This window comes from Megalobrama amblycephala, linkage group LG9, assembly GCF_018812025.1.
Source record: "Megalobrama amblycephala isolate DHTTF-2021 linkage group LG9, ASM1881202v1, whole genome shotgun sequence".
Lineage (NCBI taxonomy): Eukaryota > Metazoa > Chordata > Actinopteri > Cypriniformes > Xenocyprididae > Megalobrama > Megalobrama amblycephala.
In genome coordinates this window covers 7,814,147-7,836,354 of record NC_063052.1, presented here as the reverse complement: position 1 = coordinate 7,836,354, position 22,208 = coordinate 7,814,147, and the positions used below count along the sequence as shown (strand labels likewise).

At 40.8% G+C, this 22,208-nt stretch overlaps 1 protein-coding gene across 31 annotated transcripts in view; it reads left to right on the top strand.

Annotated features, from left to right (window-relative positions):
• Positions 1–22,208, top strand: part of macf1a (microtubule actin crosslinking factor 1a) — a 194,465-nt gene that overhangs the window by 119,796 nt on the left and 52,461 nt on the right. For 27 of the 31 annotated variants that reach the window (XM_048201459.1, XM_048201458.1, XM_048201465.1 and 24 more), the window contains 23 exons: positions 719–7,897; positions 7,994–8,149; positions 8,241–8,456; positions 8,556–8,705; positions 8,809–9,123; positions 10,396–10,545; positions 10,695–10,928; positions 11,029–11,199; positions 11,514–11,855; positions 11,953–12,144; positions 12,237–12,413; positions 12,557–12,680; positions 13,707–13,906; positions 13,998–14,315; positions 14,443–14,609; positions 16,635–16,791; positions 16,890–17,001; positions 17,695–17,757; positions 18,925–19,163; positions 19,368–19,497; positions 20,042–20,241; positions 20,554–21,061; positions 21,156–22,150. In XM_048201459.1, the coding sequence (XP_048057416.1) occupies positions 719–7,897; positions 7,994–8,149; positions 8,241–8,456; positions 8,556–8,705; positions 8,809–9,123; positions 10,396–10,545; positions 10,695–10,928; positions 11,029–11,199; positions 11,514–11,855; positions 11,953–12,144; positions 12,237–12,413; positions 12,557–12,680; positions 13,707–13,906; positions 13,998–14,315; positions 14,443–14,609; positions 16,635–16,791; positions 16,890–17,001; positions 17,695–17,757; positions 18,925–19,163; positions 19,368–19,497; positions 20,042–20,241; positions 20,554–21,061; positions 21,156–22,150 (12,495 nt within the window). The remainder of the gene's footprint in view (positions 1–718; positions 7,898–7,993; positions 8,150–8,240; positions 8,457–8,555; positions 8,706–8,808; positions 9,124–10,395; positions 10,546–10,694; positions 10,929–11,028; positions 11,200–11,513; positions 11,856–11,952; positions 12,145–12,236; positions 12,414–12,556; positions 12,681–13,706; positions 13,907–13,997; positions 14,316–14,442; positions 14,610–16,634; positions 16,792–16,889; positions 17,002–17,694; positions 17,758–18,924; positions 19,164–19,367; positions 19,498–20,041; positions 20,242–20,553; positions 21,062–21,155; positions 22,151–22,208) is intronic. The other 4 variants (XM_048201467.1, XM_048201452.1, XM_048201444.1 and 1 more) reach the window with 2 other exon arrangements.

Sequence of the window (22,208 nt, the reverse complement as noted above, 5' to 3'; positions counted from 1 at the left end):
TAAGACATCACCTCAGAATTGGGAGTAAGAAAAAACTGTTAATCGGAATGCAGGATTATCCTTAGTTGATTAGTAGTTAAAAAAGTGTATTTACCAACCAAGATCACATTCATAGGTAAGTTTCAAAACTTATTTTAAAAAACAATGCATATGAAAATAGCTAATAGAGGTATGAAAATAGTCTGTTAGTCAGTCCCGGGCAGCATTTCAGGCAGCTGGAGTGTGGCATGCAGATCGCTAACATCCGGCTTCTCACCCTATTGCACCTCAAACCGCCGAACCCTCGGCCTATCAGTGTGTATGCAAATCACCCCACATGGTAAGTAGTGCTTGCTTTCTCTCTTACTGCTGCTTTCTTTCTGATCTAGCAATATGTCCTTAAGATTTCTGTCTGTTTTCTCTTTTCTTTGGCCTCTTGTGTTTTTTTAGCGTTTAGTTTGTGCATTTTTGCGTATTTTTTGCACACTGCAATGCTGTGCTGCCATGTTTTTTGTGTATAGTAAATTTAAATAAATTATACCTGGAATTTTTGTACATTTTTCTTTATACTCATGAATAAATGCATGAATGTTAGTATCAAGATAATAATTGCTTCTTATGTTGACTTAAGTTACTCCAAATATGGTGGTGGGCATTTCTCTTTCCCTCCTAGTTAATCTGTGAATACAAAGATTAAATAGGAACCATTCTTAAAATTATGATTTTTATCTTTCCATAGGATCAAGAAGTCATCGCTGGAGTAATTGACCTTGGCACCATGGAAACCTTTCCAGTTTTTCAGGCAGCACAGCATGGCCTCATAGATCAAGACACCTGTCATGTACTGTTAGAGGCACAGGTTGTCATGGGGGGTCTATTTCAGCCTGACTCCCCTGATTACCTGTCATTAGATAAGGGTCTTTCCAATGGTTTGATTGATAAACATACCTACCAATCACTGGAAGAGTTAGAGACTGCCCTTTGTCTTGTCAACACAGCAAAATTTGTAGAGGGTCAGGAATTATTACCAGTAGCCACTGCTGTGAAAGAAGGTGTCATAAAGGAGCTGGTGGGGCTCCGTATACTTGAGCTGCAGTTAAGCACAGGCGGCCTGAAGGTTGGTTCCAATGGAGAAATGATCAGCCTGGATAATGCAAGGCAGAAGGGATTGCTATCCAACGATCTTTGTCGAAAGCTGGAGTCCTGTCTTCACAGACGAGAACTTATTGATCCAAATACAGCAGAAAAACTAAGTCTGGTTGACTTTCAACAGCGTTGTGTTCTCAATCAGGAGACAGGTCTGCGCTTTTTTCCAGTTAAACAAAAACCAGGTGGAACTGTCTGTTTATGTTCTGGCAGAAAGGTGGGAATATTCCGTGCTGTTCAGGAGGGGCTCATCGACCGTAATGTCACAGCTCGACTTCTGGAGGCTCAGTTGTTTGCTGGAGGTATCACAGACCCCCGGTCAGGACACAGAATGACTGTTAATGAGGCTGTCCGGCATGGCCTGATGGATCAAGACTTGGCCTGCACCCTCATGACACGACAGCTTCAAGCAGGGGGAATAATAGATCCAGTAAGTGGGGACCGTCTAGAGCTGGATGAGGCCATACAAAGAGACCTTCTCTCTCCACGCATAGCCTTACGTGTACTGGAATCTCTTCAGTCTTTTATGGCAATACTGTGGCCAGAATCAGGAGAGCTGCTTCCTGTATGTGAGGCACTTCAGCAGGGTGTTGTCAATAGAGAGCTTGCTGCAAAAGCCCTGAGAAAACGTCATTCTGTTGGTGCAGTATATCTGCCTGAGAGTGGACAGGTGGTCCCTCTGCATCAAGCTGAGAAGATACTTCATCCTCAGGCAGTGGAGATCCTAAAACAGACCCAGGTTCCAGATGTCTTTCCCAATGTGATTCAGTCAAGTTCCTCATATATGAAGCGATTGAGTTCAGGATCTATCTATTCTTCATCACCCCCTGCCTCACATGCAGATATCAATTATGACTTTTCTATCACAGAGGAAGGCTGGTCAGAAGAGCAGTTTCAAAACCACCTTATCACTCAAGTGATGACGCACAGCTACATTGATGCTCACTCAGGAGAACGCCTAGTTCTACTAGAACCAAAATTGGTAGAACTACTATGTGAAAATGTTAAAACCGCAAACCTAGACAGACCAGTTCAACACAAAATCTCTGACAACATTAGAGTTACAATGGCCAGCATAGCCATGAGTGGGATTGAAGAGGATTTGGAAGAAATTGTAGAACCAAAAATTATGCAATATAAAACTGCCTGCATGGACCCCTATATGGAAGAGACTGTAGAAATGGCAGGGGAAGATCTTGCACCCTTGGTGGTCAGTGAAAGAAACTTTATAGAGCCTTTGGTTTTGCAAGAGAAATTTCTGTCTTCAGAAGAGTATGGACAACCCAAGATAAAAGGTAAAATTGCCTGCAAGATTGCTGATATAGGAGAGACAATAGAAAGAACAGAAGAAGATCTTGCACTGCTGACAGAAACAAACAGAGCCTTAATAGAGCCTTCAAATGAAGCAATTCAGCAAGAAAAAGTTTTGTCATCGAGAGACTATGTAGATGTAAATGATGACATTGATAGCAAGAACACTGACATGGGTAAGACTATAGAAGGAACAGGGGAAGATATTGCATGCTTGACAGGCACAGACAGAGTTTTTATAGAACCTTCACAAGCAGAGGTTTGGCAAGAGAAAGTTCTATCATCAAGAGAATATAAAGAACCAAAAATGAAAAAAGATGAAATTGAGAGCAATAAGGCTGATGTGGTTGACACTGTCAAAAGAGCAGAGGAAGATTTTCCACACTTGGCAGTTAAAGACAGACCATTTATAGTGCCTTCACATAAAGAGGACTGGCAAGAGAAAGTTCTGTCACCAGGAGGACATGATAAACCCAAGTTGTTAAAAGGTAAAATTGCTTGCATGGACACTGAAATACAGAGTGAAACATTAGAAAGAGCAACGGAAGATCTTGCACCCTTGACAGGAGCAGCCAGAGCTTTTATAGAGCCTTTACATAAAGAGAACTTAAAAATGAAAGTTCTGTCATCAGGACATTATGATGATCCCAAGATCAAAAAAGATGAAACTGCCAGCAAGACTTACTTGGGTGAGACAATAGAAAGACGAGAGGAAGATGTTGCAGCTTTGACAGGCTCAGAAAGAGCATTTATAGAGTCTACACAAGAAGTTGTTTGGCAAGAGAAAGTTCTATCATCAGGACAATACGAAGAACCAATGATTATAGAAGGTAAAATTGCCTGGAAGAACACTGGTATGGGTGAGAGAATAGAAAGAGCAGAGGAAGATCTTGCACCCTTGACATGCACAGAGGGAAATTTAATGGAGGTCTGGCAAGAGAAAGTTATGCCATCAGGAAAATGTGATAAACCTAAGATTAAAAAAGATGAAATTGACTGGAAGAACACTGAAATGGGTGAGACTATAAAAGAATCCAAGGAAGAACTTCCAACCTTGACAGGCACAGAAAAAGCCTTTATAGAGCCTTCACAAGTTGAATACTGGCAAAAGAAAGTTGTGTCATCTGATCAATATGAAGAACCCAAGATTAAAACAAGACAAATTGCCAGCAAGAAGACAGATATGGATAAGACTATAAAAAGTACAGAGGAGCATCTTGCACCCTCGACAGGCACAGGACAAACCTTAATAGTGCCTTTGCATACAAGCTCAACCCTACAACAGACTGTATCAGATAACGGGACGCTCTCTCAAAATCAATTTGGAGATTCAACACGAAATGAATCTAAGAAAACACTTGAGCTGGAACAAGCAGAGAGTAGTGGGATATTTCTCGAAAAATCTGAGCAAAAAATGTTTGACATTGATGAAAGCAGTGCACATTCTTCAATCGAAGATACTGTAAAATTAGTACAATACGATCAGCTAAATGTCAAATCAGATGAAGCCAAGACTGCAAAACAGTCAGAGGAACTAAAGAAAATGGTTGAACAAGAGGTAAATAAAGACGTGTTTGATAAACCTGATAAAGATGAGAAATTAGACCCTTCAGAAATGCAGACTTTGTCTGTGGAACAAAGTGACGATGATGCGAAGCTTGAGAGTATGGCTATGGAACTGCAACAAAGTGGTCTTGTAACTGTAGGTGGCCAAAAAGTTCTCTTGGATGAAGCTCTGGCACAGGGTTTGCTTCCAGGGCACACTGCTGTTAAGCTTATGGAAAAAGCTGGTCTCTTCAGTGGTTTTCTGGATATTAATACCTGTAAGTCTCTTAGTGTTGAGGATGTGATGCAAGAAGGCCTGTTGGATGAGGACTTGATGACCTGTGTATTTCATTCAGAAAAGATTTTAGCCGGTGTGATTGATGTGGAGCATGGTCGGCTCTGCTCAATAAAGGATGCTGCTGATGCAGGCCTGTTGGACTCCGATACAGCTGACCGTCTCCTTGAAGCCCAGGTCGTGTCAGGAGGAATAGTTGACCTGCAGAGAGACAAGAAGGTATCAGTTACTCTTGCAGCCAACCTTGGGTTGATTGAAGAGGGTAGGAATGAGAAGCTTCTTGCATTGGAAAAGTCATGTCGGGGAAAATGTTCAGATGCAAATGCATTGCAAACCAAGTTGGCACTACAGTTACAAATGAAAGGGGTGGTGGACCCAAAAAACAGAAAGCCTGTCCCACTGGAACAAGCCCTTCAGATTGGCATAGTTGGTCAAGATACGGTTCAGAAGATTTTAAGTCAGCAGATTGCAGAAGGTGGCATTGTGCATCATGGCTCTGGTGTTCGCCTCACTGTTGTGGATGCACTAGACCTGGGACTCATAGATCACACAATTGCTCCAAAGTTAAAAGCACTAGAAAAGGTTTTCAAGGGCCAGGAACCATTTAGTTTAGATCCAGACACTTCACTTCTTCAAGCATCTACAGGTTCCATTTATGATGATGCATCAAAAAGCAGGCTTACTCTGAGTGAGGCTGTTTCTAAAGGCCTTCTAGATGGTGAAACGGCAAATAAAGCTATGGACTTGCCCAGTGTGAAAAGTGGATTGTTGGACCCTCATAACGCTCATATTGTGCCCTACTCTGAGCTGATAAACCAGGGTAAAATTGACATTGAGACGGGGCAGAGGTTTCTTGAAGTGAGACCTTTCAGGGGTGTTCCACATAAACAAACTAATGAAATGATGACCTTACCACAGGCAATTAAAGCAGGTCAGGTGGATCCCATACCTGCAGCGAGAGTATTGCAGAATCAAGCAGATACAGGGGGTATCATTAACATTTACAGTGGAGAGCGTTTACCTCTTCCAGAGGCTATAAATAAAGGCTTAGTTGATAAAGACATGGCTAAATGTATTGCAACAAATCAAGTCTTAAAGGGGGGGCTGCTCAATCCAGCCAGTGGACTAAAGGTCCCCAGCCTCACTGAGGCAATTGGACTTGGGCTTATTTCAACAGAAATGGCTGCAGAACTTGAACACGACATGTGCCATGTAGATGAAAGTGAGAGGAAAATATCAGCCTCTTCAACGAATGGAACACCTTGCCCTCTTGTTCCTGAGATGGTATTAGATCAGGTCAGCCCTAATAAAATGTTACCTGAGAAAAATCTATTGAGTATACTGACACCATCACCATATCTTAAAGAGGCTGATATAAAAGATGCAGATCTTCTAAAAAAAGAGGAGCCTGAAGTTTATAACGTCTGTCCTGATTCAGAAAGCAAGGCAAAATTGGTTGATGCAGTGATGCAGGACCGAAATGATACATCTTTGGAGGTTCTGACTGAATTTACCTTGAAAGCAGAGAAAAGACTTCAGCAGGCCATTAAAGAGATAAAGCCCACAAAAAGCAAAGATATCAAATCACCGCCAATCCAAAGCCCTAAACAACCCCAAGAGATTTCTGAGATAGAATGGCAAAAGATGGAAGTTAAGAACTCAATGACTTCACATGACCAAACCATAGAGCTAGAAATCCAGAGGGAGACAGTTAATGAATCTGCAATTTCTATGGATATTTTCTCAGAAAGCACTGATAACAGCAAGGAACAAGTCCCATCTACAGAGCAAACAAAAGGAGAGACAGAGATACAAAGTGAGCCTGCAACCTCTAAAGTCATTTTCTCAGACAGTGATGTTGGCTTGCAAAACAAGGAACAAAACCCATCTATAGAGCAAATAGAAGGACATAGTTTTAAGCTAGAAGCAGATCAGTTGGTGTTAAAAACAGAGGAAATCAAGGACAGGCAAAAGACTGGATTGGATCCTTGTGCTTCTACACCCACAAAGACAGTTAAGGTACCAGGAAAGAAGAAAGGCAGAGGGAAAAATGGTAAGCAAGCTAAAATGGAAATTGCTGAAAAGCCACAAGTTTCAGACGCCTCAGCCAGAATTTCACCTACAGAAAAAGCAGAGGTTGATGGACAAGATGGCTTTATCACTAGTCAAAAGCCTATAATGAAAGATGACAAAGAGAAAATGATCGAAGTACAGTTATCAGAGGCAACCCATGCAAGTGGTAGCATTGCACCTGTGCCAGAGAGTGATGAGAATGTGCAAGGCAAAGATTTGGAAATAGGGATGGATAGAACTTCTAATGAAACTAAGACCCCTGAACATGAGTCTGATCATGAAAACAATGCAAGACAGAAAGAGAAGACTCTAACACAGCATAGTGTCACAACTACAACAAAAACAGACCAGGGTCGGGAAGCTATTGAGGTATTTAAGGACCTTGGCACTGAGATATCAGAAAAAAAGAGGAAGAAGAAAAGCAAAAGTAAAAAAGCTAAGCAAGTGTTTATTGTTGAAGGAGAAGAGAAAAGAGATGATGAGACTCATGAAGAGCAAAAGACGGTGATCCCTGAGGCTCAACCTGAAAGCAGTCAGCCAGATGAGAAAGAAAGTGTGAAGCAACTTGAGAAAGCCAACCAGGCAATGGCACAGAAGGAAATACTTTTGATGAAAGCTAAGGAAAGCATTCTTAGGAAGGTGTTTGAGAGAGGAGTGACTGAAAAACAAGCTGCTGAAGAATTAGAAGCAATGCGTCAAGTAGCCAGTAATGGAGAACGCCACATGTCCACCCTAGAGGAAACTTTTGTAGAAAAGACCAGCATTAAGCCTCCTCAAAGTAGGGAGGAAAATAAACTACAGCAAATAGGGCAAGAAATTAAAGAAAGGGTTGAAAGGTCAGCACCAAACATTGCACAGGATCTTCTACCTGGGTCTGAAACTGATGCATGCTCCACAGCTAGAGCACAGCTTCAAAAACAGGAAGATCAACATGACAAGCATGCAAACACCGGATTAAGTGGGGATGATATGAATCAGAATATTCCATCTTTAAAGACCCCTGATGACATTGTGGATATAAACCAGAAAGAGCTGGTTCCAATCCAGAATTTAGAAGGGGAAAACAAGGAAAGAACAGCAGAAGAACAAAGCATTGAGCCATTATATACAGAAGATGAGAAGTTGATAGACCCTAAGATTGAATTGACCTTGCCAGCAAGCACTGCAGTGACTGACAGTGAAGTTGCTAAATCAATATCCCTCAAATGTGTCCTTGACATCCCAGTAATGAAGGACTCCAAGGAGCTTCTGTCAAGTGAGGTGCATACTCCTTTACAAATTGCCAAAACATCTATGAAGAAGGTAAGCAATGAAGTTCATCAAGAAAGAGACAAGCAGCCCCCTTTCAGTGATTATGAAGCCACAGATGAACCGTCTATCCAAGAATGTAAAATTTCTGGACTTCCCTTTATGGAGGTGCTCTCAAAGTCTGATATCACACAGAAAGAAAAGGTGGAGGAATATGCAGAGGGTTTAGTGGAGAAGCGACCTGAAGAAATTCAAATAAATATTGAACAAATAAGCAGGGACACTGCAAAAGCTAGCAAGGTAAATAATAAAGATCTTTCTTGATGATTTTTTTTTGTTGTTTATTGTAAATATTTTTTACTTGATTCTTTTTAGTAATTTTCCTTCTCTTTTCAGTCCTCACTTGCCCGCCAAGAGTGCTTAGAGCATGACCAACAGATTGTGGCCTTGCTCTCCATGGTGAGACACATCGAGGTCCGCCTTAAGCAGCAGCAACAACAGTCTGTTGGTCGAAGTCTCTCCGCACTTGATGACATAATCAGACAGACAGAGGTACAAGCTTTGTATCACAGCAAAATGTTTGTCATATAGTAAGTTGTTTAAGCGAACAAGGGCTGTATTTTCATTGAACTATTTTTTTCAGGCTCTTTTCCTGGAAATTAGTGACTTGGAACCAGAAGTGCACAAGGAGATTAAAGCTGCCACACAGTTAGTGGAGTCTCACCCTCAGGATGTTCCACCTCAGCTGCTTATGGCCCTGAACAAAGATGGGCGAAGCTTAGCCCGGGCTTACAGTGCCTCTAGGGACCTTGCCAAGAATACTTTGCAGGGGTTACAAGCACAACGTGATGCACAAAACGTAAGAAAAAAATCATTAACATTTTAGTTTAGTTTTTCATGCCAATGCAGTTTCTTTTAAAACTCTTTGTATGATTTTTTTTTTTTTATATTTTTGCAGGAAGCTGTAAGCAGTCAGCTGAAATCTTTAGAAGAGCAAATTAACAAACTTCTCAGCTGGCTTAAGGAAACTGAGACACAAATGCAGGAAGAAACAGGGGTAGATGGAATGACAATGGCAGAGATCACTCGTAAGCTACAGTTGTGCCAGGTAAAACATCAACAGTGATAATATCTTATCTAGCATTTACATACATTTACATTCATAGTTACACTGATAACATCTTTCATTTTTCTTTTTTTACCCCCTACAGCATATACAGAACTCTCTCGCTGCTCGATCCAATGAAGTCAGTAATGTGGCATTCAATATTCAGGTGTTTATCTCTGAGCATGCTCAGGACTTGCTTCCAGATCAGAGCAGGCATCTCCTTGGACAGCTGGAGCAGCTACAGAGGGTCTTTCACCAGGCCGTTGGTCTCAGTCATGCCAGGGCTGAGGCACTGACGGTTCAGCAGGCGAGAGAGAATGAACGAATGAAGAAAGAACAGAAAGAAAAAGAAGAGAAAATGGAAAAAGAAAAGGAAGAGAAAATGGAAAAAGAGAGACAAACTAAAAGGGATAGAGAGGTTTGCAAAAAGATGAATAACTGCTTGTGCTGCCATTTTAAGAACAAAAATATTCAATTTTATTTTTCACAGTCATTCAGTTGAGATGAAGAAAAATTTATAATGCATTAAGAACAGAACATTTGTGGTAACACTTAACTGATGCATGCATGAATACTTGTTAGCACGAATGCTGCATTTTAAAATCAAAATAATCTTCACATGCATGTAACTTTTAGTATGTTCTACTTGTTCGGTTAATTTTATAGAGCCAGTATTGCTTATAATGCTGATCTTTTGCTTCAATAATGCTTTTGCAGGACTCCACAATAACGACTCTTGTTTGCTGGCCCAGGCAAGCCAGTAGTTTAAATTTTTAGTTGCCTTACTAGCATTTTTAGCAATTTATTTTTATATGTGATAAGAAAAATATATTTTTTTAAAATAAATCTTAATTTAATATATATTTATTTATAAAATAATATATATTTATTTAGAAATTACTGAAATTACAACAACAAAAAATGTTTTAAATTTGCAGTAATACCTGAAAAAGTTACAGCTAAAATAAATTGGAAATGCATTGCTTATACAGTACATACTGTGCATTTACTCTGTTTTCTGTCACAATATTCATACTTCACCTTCCCACTTAATAAATTATGCCATGTAGTGCAAAATCTTAATGGTTTTGAATGTGTATATAATTCTCAATCCATTCTAACTGATGGTTTCAAGGCTATAACAAGCCACAGTTTTGACAAAACCTCATTATCCATAACTATGCCTTATTTAAATAAACATAATTCCTTATTGTTGAGCCCTGTTCTGTAGCCACCTGCATTTCAAACTTAAATTTGCTAGCTGTGTGTGAATGAAGGTAACATGTGTGTATTAACCTGTCTGCCTTGCTCTTGCAGATTGCCTCAGAAGACACATTTGGAAAAAGGCTTACGATTTAAATGTAGCCTCACTGTATAGCTTGCTTGTGTTTTTAGAGAGGAAAATATCCAGCTGAGATATTTTATATTTTGTCCAAAGGTCTTTGTTATTTTTCTGCTTCACTGGCCTGTTGAGTGTTTTTGAGTGCTTTGTGTGATGATTTTGGACACATCATGCTCAACCAGTCTACATTGTTTACTTTGTGTGAAACCTGGCACATTTACAATTGTGAGAGTTTGGTGGGGTTAAAAAAATATATATATGATGAGCACTTAATTATGATTATAATAGATCAAATACAAAACTTTTTTTTCTTACTTTTCTTACCCCCTTTCTTACGGTGGGATATAGGTTGTGCAGCAGCAGAAGGCAGAATGCTCTGAAAAACTAGAGAATCTCACAATGTGGTTGGCTGGTGCTGCCAGCAGCCTGGCAAATCAGAGAGTTGGGGTTGAGTCAGATGATGTCAGCACGTTACAGCAGAAGCAAAGAGAGCTAAAGGTGAGAAAAAGACACATCTGTTTACACAAAATTAATGTATGATTACTGGCAAAAAGGGGGTTAATTACACATTATTTTACACAAAACCTTAATTGTATTTTTTTAATTTAATTTTAATGTTTGGTTTATTGTTACTATCTGTACTATAGGAGGTGGAGAAGGACCTTCAGATCAAAAGTGACTTGTTGAATGAGACTATGCGTTCAGTGGAGGAGTTCTTGTCTGACCGTGGTGACAGTCTGAGTTCTGAAGAGAGAGCTAAACTACAGGGCGCTCTTTCACAAATGAAGGAGCAGCACAGCTCACTTACAAAGTCAATCCACTCCTCACTGGCTCGAGTAGACACTGCCATTGTCACAACACTGCAGCAGAACACACAAAGAGTAAGCTGTTCACACACGTGTGTGTGTGTGTATATATAATATATTTGTCAGCGTGTATTCTTTTTTTTTTACTCATTGTCATGTTTTGCTTCTGCCCAAGGCTAAAGCAGAGGAGCAGATGCAGGAGACACAGGAAAGAATAGACACACTGCTCAGAGAATTGTCATCATTGGACGACTCAAAGAGGCCATCACTTGGCAGCACCGTCACTGACACCCCGTCATCTGTGCCACAAGAGAATGCTCTGAATTCTCACAGTGACATGCTTCAGGTCAGATTCTTAAATCAACATTAATAATTCTCAGTTTTACCAATATGGTAACTCCATTCAAAAAGTAAGTTCAGTCCGTTTTAGAGTAGTAAATGAAGTTCACTTGGGTTTCGAGTTTTAATTGGAGAATTAATTCTAAAATTAGTTCCAAAGCATGTTCATTCAGTTGTAAATTTTAGTCTGTTCTAATGTCAATATTAAAGTCAGTTTTAAAGCATATTCAGCCAATTTTAAACATTTGAATTTCAGTTTAGTCAGTCAAGTTTGCTGTGCTGTCTTCCCTTTGACATTTTGGCTTTACTTTATTGCACCAGACCGAGCTGCAGCAGTTACAAGCTCAACAGACTCACCTTCAGCAGGTGGCCCAGTCTGTCCGCTCCCTCCTGGAACAACCTGATTCCAGTGTGCCACCAGAGGAGAAACAACGCTTGCGGGCAAAGCTGGAACAACTACAGAATCAGCATCAGGAGCGTCTCCAGAACTGTCAGGACAGACTGAGGCGGGCAGATGCCCTCAGAGACGAGTTTGCTAAGTTTGTGCAGGAGCACGGGAACCTGGGAACATGGCTGGATCAGAGTGAGCAAGAGCTACGATCACTTGGGGAAGGGGAAACGGATGGAAAGGACCTAAAAGACAGGATAGAGGAGCACAAAAAGGTATCAAAATATAGTGATGGTGATTTCTAACATTATAAATGTACTTCAGGGAGAAAATAAAATACTAAAGTAAGAATGTGTTTCTCTGTATTTACAGCTTGCAGAAGACGTCATCTGTCACAAAGCAGATCTGCGCTTTGTGACTATCTCTGGTCAGAAGGTTCTGGATTCTGTCCAGGGGGCCCTAGAGAGGGTGGGCAGTCCTGATCCAGCTCTGGAGGAAACCAGACAGCTAGTGAGCGACAAGCTCCAAGATGCCACACAGCGCTACAATTCATTACACAGCAAGGTTGGTACAAAACAGAGCCTCAAATTCTCTCAGTCTGCAATGACACATAATGAACTGAAGACATGCTGAATGTTTTGTGTTCTGTCTTTCAGTCCTCAGAACTTGGCACCCGTCTCTCAGGTCTCCTGGAGCAATACCAACACTACCAAGATGAAGTTGGTTCTTTAGACTCCTGGCTGAGCACACAGGAGCAAAATCAGAGTGTGTTTAAACCCAGCGGCGAGCAACCAGACACCCAGACATTGCAGCACACTCTCAGTACTATACAGGTTGGATTTTTTTTTTTTTTTTTAACCATTTTAGTGGATGAATAAACTAATGGAAATAATCACCTAAGCAAAATTTTGTTTTCATACCCTTAGGTATCCTCCTGATTAATCAGCTTTTTCTCTCTTTTGCTGTCTTCTCTCAGCTGTTGCAGGATGAGTTGGCAGAGCGTTCGGTACAGCTCGAGAAGGTCAAGAGAGCAGGAAAAGATCTGGTCAGCAGTCAGGAGTCCCCAACTCTCAAAAATGCAGATATTAACAATATTACAGGTAATTTCATTATCACTACCAGCAAATAATATACTTAAAAGAGTGTCATTTCTTAGGTTCATTCTTTCCAAAAAACGAACATACACTACAACTGAAAAGTTTAGGGTCTTTAGATTTCGTTTTTTTAAAAGTCTCTTATGCTTACCAAGGCTGCATTTATTTGATCAGAAATACAGTTAAAACAGTAATATTGTGGAATCTTAACATTCAAAATAACTGCTGTCTATTTTAATATATTTTATAAAACCCAATTGTAATTTTAAGAATTATTATTATTATTATTATTATTATTATTCCGCCTACTAAACTGATCAGGCAGACCAAACCATAAGGCCTAGTGACCTGAAACTTTGAGGGTTGATAGTACTCTCCCAGTATACAGCGTCGCAAAGCCTTGCCCCAGTCAGCCAGACAGTGGCACTATAGTGACCAAAACAAGAAATATTCAGTCATACATTTTAGCTAAATTATGTTCAGTATGATGTATGTTTATGTTGAAATATAATTAAATAACAGTTTGTTTTTTCAAACATCTATCGTGTCATTATGTGTGGTGAATTGGCTTGTGTGTTATTTTTCGCTTCAGAACTTCTGTTAAGGGATCTTAGTGAGAATCGATGCTACCAGGATTTCACAGTGCATTGTGGGACTTTTAGGGGGCGAACGTTTCAGTGCACTGGAAGGATTTTGAGATTGAGAAAGCCCTTAAAATGGCTGACTCCCTGATTAATGCCCTGACTGCTGAACTAGGGAGCTGATTGAGACCACATGTTTTTTTGTTTTTTGAGCATCCAACTAACCCAACACAGCAACACTTAATCAATGGCATGTTTAATTTGTTTTTGATTTGTCAGTAAATCAAAAGTGATGTCAAGTATTTTATGAAAGTATAATTTACAGTCATTATTCCAAAATAAACCCTTTGAAGTATTGCAAGACTTGATCTGTATTTTATTTTGTGCTAATAACCTGCACACTTTATATTGTTCTTTGCCTATAATTTAATCTTCCTTTTGGTTATTTCAGATGCTCTGGAAAAGCGATTTGAAACCCTGTCTGATTCAGTATCAGCGAGGGCCACACAGCTTCAAACAGCTGTTGCCCAATCAGTCAGCGTTCAGGAAGGGCTTAAAGCACTGTTGGAGTGGTTAGATGGCCTACCTTTATCACCTGGCGCAGTCCAGCCCACTGCTCAAGCAGTTCAGGATGCCCTGACACAAAATCAGGTACTTTGTTAAATGTACCATCATAATCATCAGTATCAGAGATCTTTAACTAGGAAATGTTTTATATAAACATGGCGCTCCTCCCACACAGAAAATACGTCAGGAGCTTCTTTCAAGGCAGGGAAGCGTGGATGCCACCTTGGACTCTGTGTCCAAGCTACTGAAGTCTGCAGATGCATCGACAGCATCCGGACTGCAGGGGGCACTGCAGGACGTGAGTCAGCGCTACACAGCAGCCCAGGCCAAGCAAGCAGAAAGAGAGACTGAGTTGAGGGGACTTTTGCCCAAGTTGGAGAGCTTTGAGCGCCAGAGCGCAGACCTCCGCAGCTTCACACAGAGTCGAGAAAGGGCTCTCAGCCCAATAGGCCAACCAGACTGCAATGTGGATGACTACAGACAGACCATAGAGGTTAGAGAATTGGGCCACAGATTTACATACTTTTTGAAAGATTACGTAAAGATTACGATTAAACATAAAGATTATGTTTATTGGCCAATGTCCGAAGGTGTCATCATTTGTCTCTTTTTCATTAAAGGAGGTGAGATCAGATGTTGCCCAAGAGTCAAGTCAGTTAAAATCATTTGTCGAGCTTGGTTCCGACCTAAGCCAATCTGGGATCCTTGCCAATGTACAAAGCCTTCTGGACACAACCAAAGAGGTTTCTGAGGACTTTGCACACTTGGAATCTAATGTCAATCAGAGGTGAGTGGAAAGAGCTGTGAAAACATTATCTTGCACCAGTGTTGTTTTAGTATTTTTCTTTTTTTTTTTTTTTTTAAACTGTTATAGTTTTTATTAAAGTTCCCCTGTAGTTCAGAATTGTATCCCTTTAAAGGTCCCGTTCTTCGTGATCCCATGTTTCAAACTTTAGTTAGTGTGTAATGTTGTTGTTAGAGTATAAATAAAATCTGTAAAATTTTAAAGCTCAAAGTTCAATGCCAAGCGAGATATTTTATTTAACAGAAGTCGCCTACATCGAACGGCCAGTTTGGACTACATCCCTCTACTTCCTTCTTTAATGATGTCACTAAAACAGTTTTTTGACTAACCTCCGCCCACAGGAATACACAAGAGTTGCGTTTGTAGAGTGTGTTTGTCGCCATGTCGTCGAAACGCTGTTATTTTCATCCCGCAGTCCAATCACCGGGTCTGATTCCGGCTCAAATTGATAGGGTAAAATTAAAGACATGTTTACAATAACACTGAGCGCCTGCATCTCCACGTTATGGTAAGAGGCGTGACCTTTCCGGGCACGGTGCGCTCAGAGCTGTCGAATCACAACACAGGAACCGCTGACACAATCAGAACTCGTTACGTATTTCTGAAGGAGGGACTTCATAGAACAAGGAAGTCATCAGCCTGTTTTTATGACAGTGGAAACAGCGGTATACAGATAAGTAAATTATGTGAAAAATACTGTGTTTTTTTACACGCGAAACATGAACACATGTTATATTGCACACTATGAACACAATCAAAGCTTCAAAAAACCACGAAAAACGGGACCTTTAATATTTTTATGTTTTCATTAGTTTAATTTTTAGTAATTTTGTTATAGGTTTTTTATTTGTAATATTGCTATTTAGGTTTTACTTCAGTTTTAGGTTTAGTTGAGTTTTAGTTTTTATTTTAATGCTTCAGCTTAAACTTGTGTTAGTTTCAACGTTTCTAGTTTTTCATCTAATATTTTATTTAATTTCAGCTTTATTTCAATTAACAAAAAAGTTTCAGTAGTTTTAGTTTATTTTTTTTTTAGTATCACTTTTTTTTATTATTCAGACTGAAAGTAGAATTAATGCTGTTATCAAAAATTCAGGATATTGTAATATTGTCCCCCTCAGTGCCTTTGGCAGTTATAGCCATTTGCACAATAGACAGTCTGTTCCAAGCTATTCTCTGTAATAGTTTCATCTTGAAATGTGACGCCCTGCCAACTCTTAATTGCTTTGACATTTGACATGTGACAAAAATAAGACCAATCTCATAAAGGCTGTATGGACGGGGCCTGAATGCTTTCCACCATAAAAAAATAGCATCATGTTAACCCAATTTGACACTACTGTATCCGCCGTTATGGAAACCATTTGTTCACATCCCTTCTTAAGATGCCATACTGGTGCTCTAGGCATTTAAAATGTACTCAGAGAGGACTCATTAAAGAGTTGGTCATGTGTTCAAGTCTAAATCCACTCCACATAACTCTAGGAATACTTGTGAGTGGGAAGTGGGATTATAGTAATATAAACTGTATGTAAATGGTAGCATGTTAGGACATGACCTTCGACTCTAACTGCTGCTAACATTGGTAGAAGGCATCCTGCCCTGGAGTGGAGTCTGGCTCTGCATAATATCCCAAACAATGTCCTGATCTATCACCATGACCTAAAATAGTAGCATCTAGTGTTGCCATATTAATAGGAGGGATAGTTAGCCAAAGATGTCGGGTACGGTCTGTTTACAGGAGATTTTTCTGTTATGGTGGTTTAAAAGACCAATTTCTGCTGTATTCTGAATTATTAAAAATTCTGATTTTTTTCATTAAAACGTTTTACTCTAAGAAAGTACATGAATAATACATTTGAAAAATATTTTACATGTTTTATTTTATGTTGAACGAGTCGCCTCATTGGTGCCAGCATTGTGAATGCTCACTATTAAGCAAATCTAATCAAACCAATTTTTTCATAGTTCATATTCATCTGACTTCTTGTTCTTTGTCCTTCACAGATTTGATTCCATCCAGAGCTGCGTTCAGCAACTGTCAGAGTTTCGCTCTCGCTCTGGCTCCCTCCTCAGGTGGCTGCAGTCAGTACAAGAGCAACTTCCTGCCAAAGAGCCCAACCTAAGCACAGAAGGCCTGCAGAGAAGAGCACAGCAACTTAAAGTAGGACTGTAGTTCTCTCTATTTACAGTGTTCTGACATCAGTTTCTGTTTTAGGTGAGGTGAGCTTTAATTAACATGTCTTATGAATTTGCTTATAGGATCTGCTCACAGAATGGGAGACCCAAGGAAGCCAAGTTCAGGAGTTGAACAAGACCAGTTCACAACTGGAGAACTTGATTATTAACACCACAGCCCCCAAAAACAAGGCTGGTAAGAAAAACAACATTGTGGAGGTTCAGGGCCAATGTTCCTTTTCTCTGTCTGTAGCTAGTACACCCAAAATGAAAACCCTGTCATTATTTACTCACCTTCATGTCGTTCAAAACCAGTATGACTTTCTTTCTTCCATGGAAAACAAAATGCAGATTTATAGATCCTGGCCACAAGAATAATAGTATTAATTTCTTTCTTTTTTTTTTCTTAACTATCCCAAACATTTGAATGCCAGTGTATCATGGTGTCCACAAATGTTGAGTATTAAGCAGCACAACTGTTTTCAACATCGATAATTAAAAGAAGTGTTTCTTAAGCAGCAAATCAGCACATTAGAATTACATTCTTTTTAATGAATAATAGCTCCATTCCCTATTCATTTGTTGTTGCATGGAAAAGAATGACCAGTACGTTATTCAAATTTTCTTCTTTTGTGCTTCATGGAAAACAGATTCATACTGGTTTGGAATTACATGAGGATGAGTTTTTGGCTGAACTATCACTTTAAGCATCTACCACCTTCCAGACTACTGATTTTGAGCATATTATGTTTGTATTTTCTGTGTATATGTGTCTCTGTGTCTAAATCCTCTGTGTTGAGTTTGTCTAGCTGCTTGTGTGTGTGCTGCTTCAGCATGCCTGTGAATTATTGTGGCATTGTCTGAGCGTGTGTCTGTGTCTTTCTCCCAGGTGTTTCCCAGCTCAATGGTGCTTCCAGCCCCAACAGTGTTAATGGCATTCACACCTGTAAAGGTGAGCTTCCTCCACACCTTTAGCCAGTGAGCTGCGCAGCATCCTCATCACTGGAGTCTCTATTAGTCATTTACATTTTCCGTTCCACCCCCCAAGCGCGATAACTCCACATCTCCCTTCCTCACCCTTTCACTTACTCGCCCCATTTTTCTTTGCATTGCTTCTTGCCCTGTTCTGTTAGTTTGCTTTCTAAGTATGTGCAGATTGGTGTCATCTGTCTTTGTGCATATGACCAATTTGTCCAATCATTTATGCTTTCTTTCACACTGACAGTGCACATAAATCTGATATAAAGGACTATCTTTTTGTAAGCAATCTGTTAAGACAGTGTAGTCAATATCCAGTGTATTGATTCCCATTGTAATGCATCAACAAAACTGCTATGTTTCCATCCGCCTACTTTTATGTGAATTTTGGGATATCGCATAAAAAGATGCTGGATGTAAACACCAAGATGCACATAAATTCTAAAAATGTGCATAAAAAAAAAAGTGTATGCACTCAATTGAGACGGATACATTTTTATTCAATAAGAAGACATGTGCATAAACTATGTTGGAAACACATTTACCAAATAAATCTCTCGATGCACAACAAAAATCTAACCAGACTATCCAGCGTACCAGTTTAATTGTACAGCATCTCAAATGTTGGTTTGATCATTCTGAAATGCCTGAGTCTGTCATCAGAATGATTTGGTTTAATTCCCTCCCAAAATTGTCTCACAAGATTGAGTTCCTAAACATCAGGCATCCAAACCCAGAAGAAAGAGCCACAGTGGCTTCCCCTATTGCAGCAACTTCCATTTTTATTACAAATATTTTGCAGCGATTTCCCAGGAAGTGACTAAAATGAGGTAATGAATTAATAAAATTAGTCATGGAGCAAATTTTTTTTCATGGCCAAACTATTTAAACTGTGTGTATATAATTTTCCACATGTCATGTGTTGGGGCCCTGTATTTTGCCGTTCACGGCTAAATGGATTTTAGTCCACTAAGTCAAAAAACAAAACAAAACAAAAAATCATTGAAATGCTTCTCCCACAGCTTGTATATCATTGCTTGGAAAAGTACCACAAACATGATGCAGTTTTACAACTATTTGGCCTTGTCATTGGCCGGCTCTGACTGTACTTGCGTCAACATTTCTTCGCTCTTACCCTCAGACTTGACAGAGATCCAGGTGGCAGTGGCAGATGTGAACTGCAAGTATGAGCAGCTGGGCAGTGACCTGAGGGAGAGGAAGGGTAGGCAAGAGGCCTCTCTTGACCTGCGGCAGAAGGCCAGGCAGAGCACTGAGGCACTCGTACAGTGGCTGGGCCCCCGTGAACAGAGCCTGGCACAAGGGCAGACCGCCTCACCCTCACGGCCAGAGGTGGTGCGTGCTCAAGCCCAAGAGACCAAGGTAAACCCTTAAGAGAATTGAATACTTGACAGGGGTATCGATCTACAGCCCCCCACAAATTATTTATCCTTAAATCCAGCCAGCAAATATATTTTCACTTTCTTTAATTTAGTTTTGCCTTTTATGTTATCCCATAGTTTAAAAAACCTTTGATTCCATGTGATTACATTGTGAATTAGCTGACAGACAGGTATCTGTGTCCAGGTTTTACTTTCTGAGCTTGCCGAGCATTCTGGGAAAGTGGAGGATCTCAAAAACATTCTGAAGCAGCTAATAACAGATAATCCAGACTCTCCTGAAGCTGAGACATGGAAACGTCAGCTTGAAGACATAGGTCAGTGAAGTGGTGTCCTTGCATAGTGTTTTCAAATGCATTTCCATTTAATGGACTTTGTCCCCATAGCAGTAACTAACTAGCAACATAATAGTGCATTAATATTCATTTGTTGGTCACAAGGCGAGAGTTTGGTGCAGAAAATGTAAGCTCCAAGAAGAGCTCTGACCTTGTCTTTTCATTACATTTTTGCTATAAAACATTTTAAAGCATTCCATTTGTTGTGCAATCTGTTTAGGGATTTTTTTTATCCATTGTGCTTCATTTAAACAGAATGCAAATCTCACACAACTGACTAGTCCTTTCTGTGAGTCAAAAAAAAAAAAAAGTCTGTCTGAATGAACAGGAAATCAAGGAAACCAGATTGCTTTGTGTGCATTATCATAGTTCTCTGTGGGTTTTGCTATGTTTAGTATCTAAATAACTAATCACAGTCACTCAAGTTTATTTTAGATTCATGATTTCTAAATCATTAAAATTGGTCTTTGTGATTTTTATTTTATTTATTTAATTTTTTTTTTCTAAATATTGCACTCTCTTCTAGATTCAAGGTGGACTAAAGCCAATCAGACTGCAGCACAAAGACAGACTGAATTGGAGGCGTGTGCTGATAGGCTGGGTAGTTTTGCAGCAGCAGCCAGTCAGCTAGGACCATGGCTACGAGAGAAAGAGCTGATGATGAGTGTATTAGGTCCACTGAGTATTGACCCCAACATGCTCAACACACAGAAACAGCAAGTGCAGGTAAACTGGTTTTTAATGATATCTTCCTGTTTTGTCTGCCAAGTAACTCTCCTGAACCACAAATCTATGAACATCACAGTTACAGGGGTCTTTTCACAATATTCCTCAAATACAGATTATTAAATACAGTCTAAAACATTGACGGTGTTTGTTGCATTGTAGATTTTCATTGAAAATTGTCACCTTTTAAAAGTAGTTTTAACCCTAACTCTCAAATTCATTAAAAAAAGTCATAAAAAATTTAACATTTTGAAATCAAAATTAATCAGTTTCACAACTAGTCAGTTTAAATTGATTTCTTTATCCCATCAGTTCATGCTACGTGAGTTTGAGACACGGCAACCCCAGTTTGACCAGCTGACTCGGGCGGCGGAGGGAATCCTCTCTCCGACTGGAGACGAGGGTTCTAGAGATGGACAGGACCTAGAGGAGGTGAGGCAGGAGCTGGCAGACATTTCACATCAATGGGAAGACCTTACCTCTCGCCTCACAGGCCGCTCGCAGCAGATCGACCAGGCACAGGGAACCAGCGAGCGCTACCTGGCCCTTCTCAGGGAGCTGTCTCAGAGTGTGGCCAATCTAGGCGAGAGGCTGGATGCGCAGGCCTCTCTAAGCGCTCAACCCGAAGCCCTACGCCGTAGGCTTCAGGAAACAGGGGAGATCCGCTCTGAGCTGGAACAGAGACGGGGTCAACTGGCCCAGGCTGAGCAGCTGTGTGCGGAGCTCAGCACAATTGTGGCCGAACCGTATCTCAGAGATGAGTTGCGCAAGAGACTGGAGAGTGTGAGCGGCCCCCTCAAGAACCTAGAAGAACGGGCTGGTGAGTAACATTTACCGTAATGCAGGTACTTTAATATACAGTACATAATGTACTGTATATAATAGTAACCATCCCTCTCACTGCTGTCTTTCAGCTGATGGCTTGTCCCAGCTGCAGGCCGCCCTGTCCAGCACTCAACAGTTCCAGCAGATGTTTGACGAGCTTCGTGGCTGGTTGGATGGGCAGGCTGGGAGCCACACAGCTGGGATTTCTGAAGCCCTTCCTTGCCAGCCTGACACTCTGAAGACCCTTCTCGCCCAACATGAGGATCTCCAGCGAGCCATAGCACAACAACGTGGATCCTATGAGCTCATCCAGGCCGAAGGGGCATCTCTACTGGCATCCCTCCCTGCTGGAGATGAGCGATTAGCCCTACAGACTCGATTAAACACCTTACGGCAAGACTGGGAGGGGATGAACCAACTGGCCACTGAGAAACACTCTCGAATAAAAGACATGCTATCCCGTGCTGAGCTGTACCAACAACATCGCAATGAGCTTGTACCTTGGGTTGCAGAATGTGAGGAAAGGGAGGCAGAGATCCATCCATCACTGGATCCCGCTGCCTTAGATGAGGCTTTGCAAAAGGCTAGACAGTTGAGTCTAGACTTAGATCGCCGTCGCCCCCTCTTAGAGTCTCTGAACACGGCAGCAGATCAGCTGCTGGAGCAGAGCTGCACTGGAGAAGAGGAAGTGAGGGATGAAAAGGCTCAGCTTAATCGCAGGATAGACGGCCTCTCTGAGCGACTACAGGGGCGCACGGCTCAGCTAGAGGAGTTGGGAAGCAGACTGAAGGAGTTTGAAGATGGCAGACTGGCTGTGGAGAGAAGACTCGAAGCAGCTAGGCATCAGATCGAGGTTCAGGAGGCACTTGGGCCACAAGCTTGTAGCAACAAAAGCCTGGAGCGTTTGCGTAGCCAACAGGAACTGTTAAATTCTGTACAGCCACAGGTGGTGTACCTGCGAAATCTGGCCCAGGGGCTGCTGCAGGATGCACCCGAGATATCCAGGGCTGGTGAAGATGGCGGCCAGAGGCTAATGCAGCAAGCTCGTGATACGGAAAAAGAGTTTGAAGAAGTTACTGAGAAGGTGAGAGAATCTGCACATGATCAGGAGCCTCTGGAATGTGTCAGGACTCAGGCGGTAG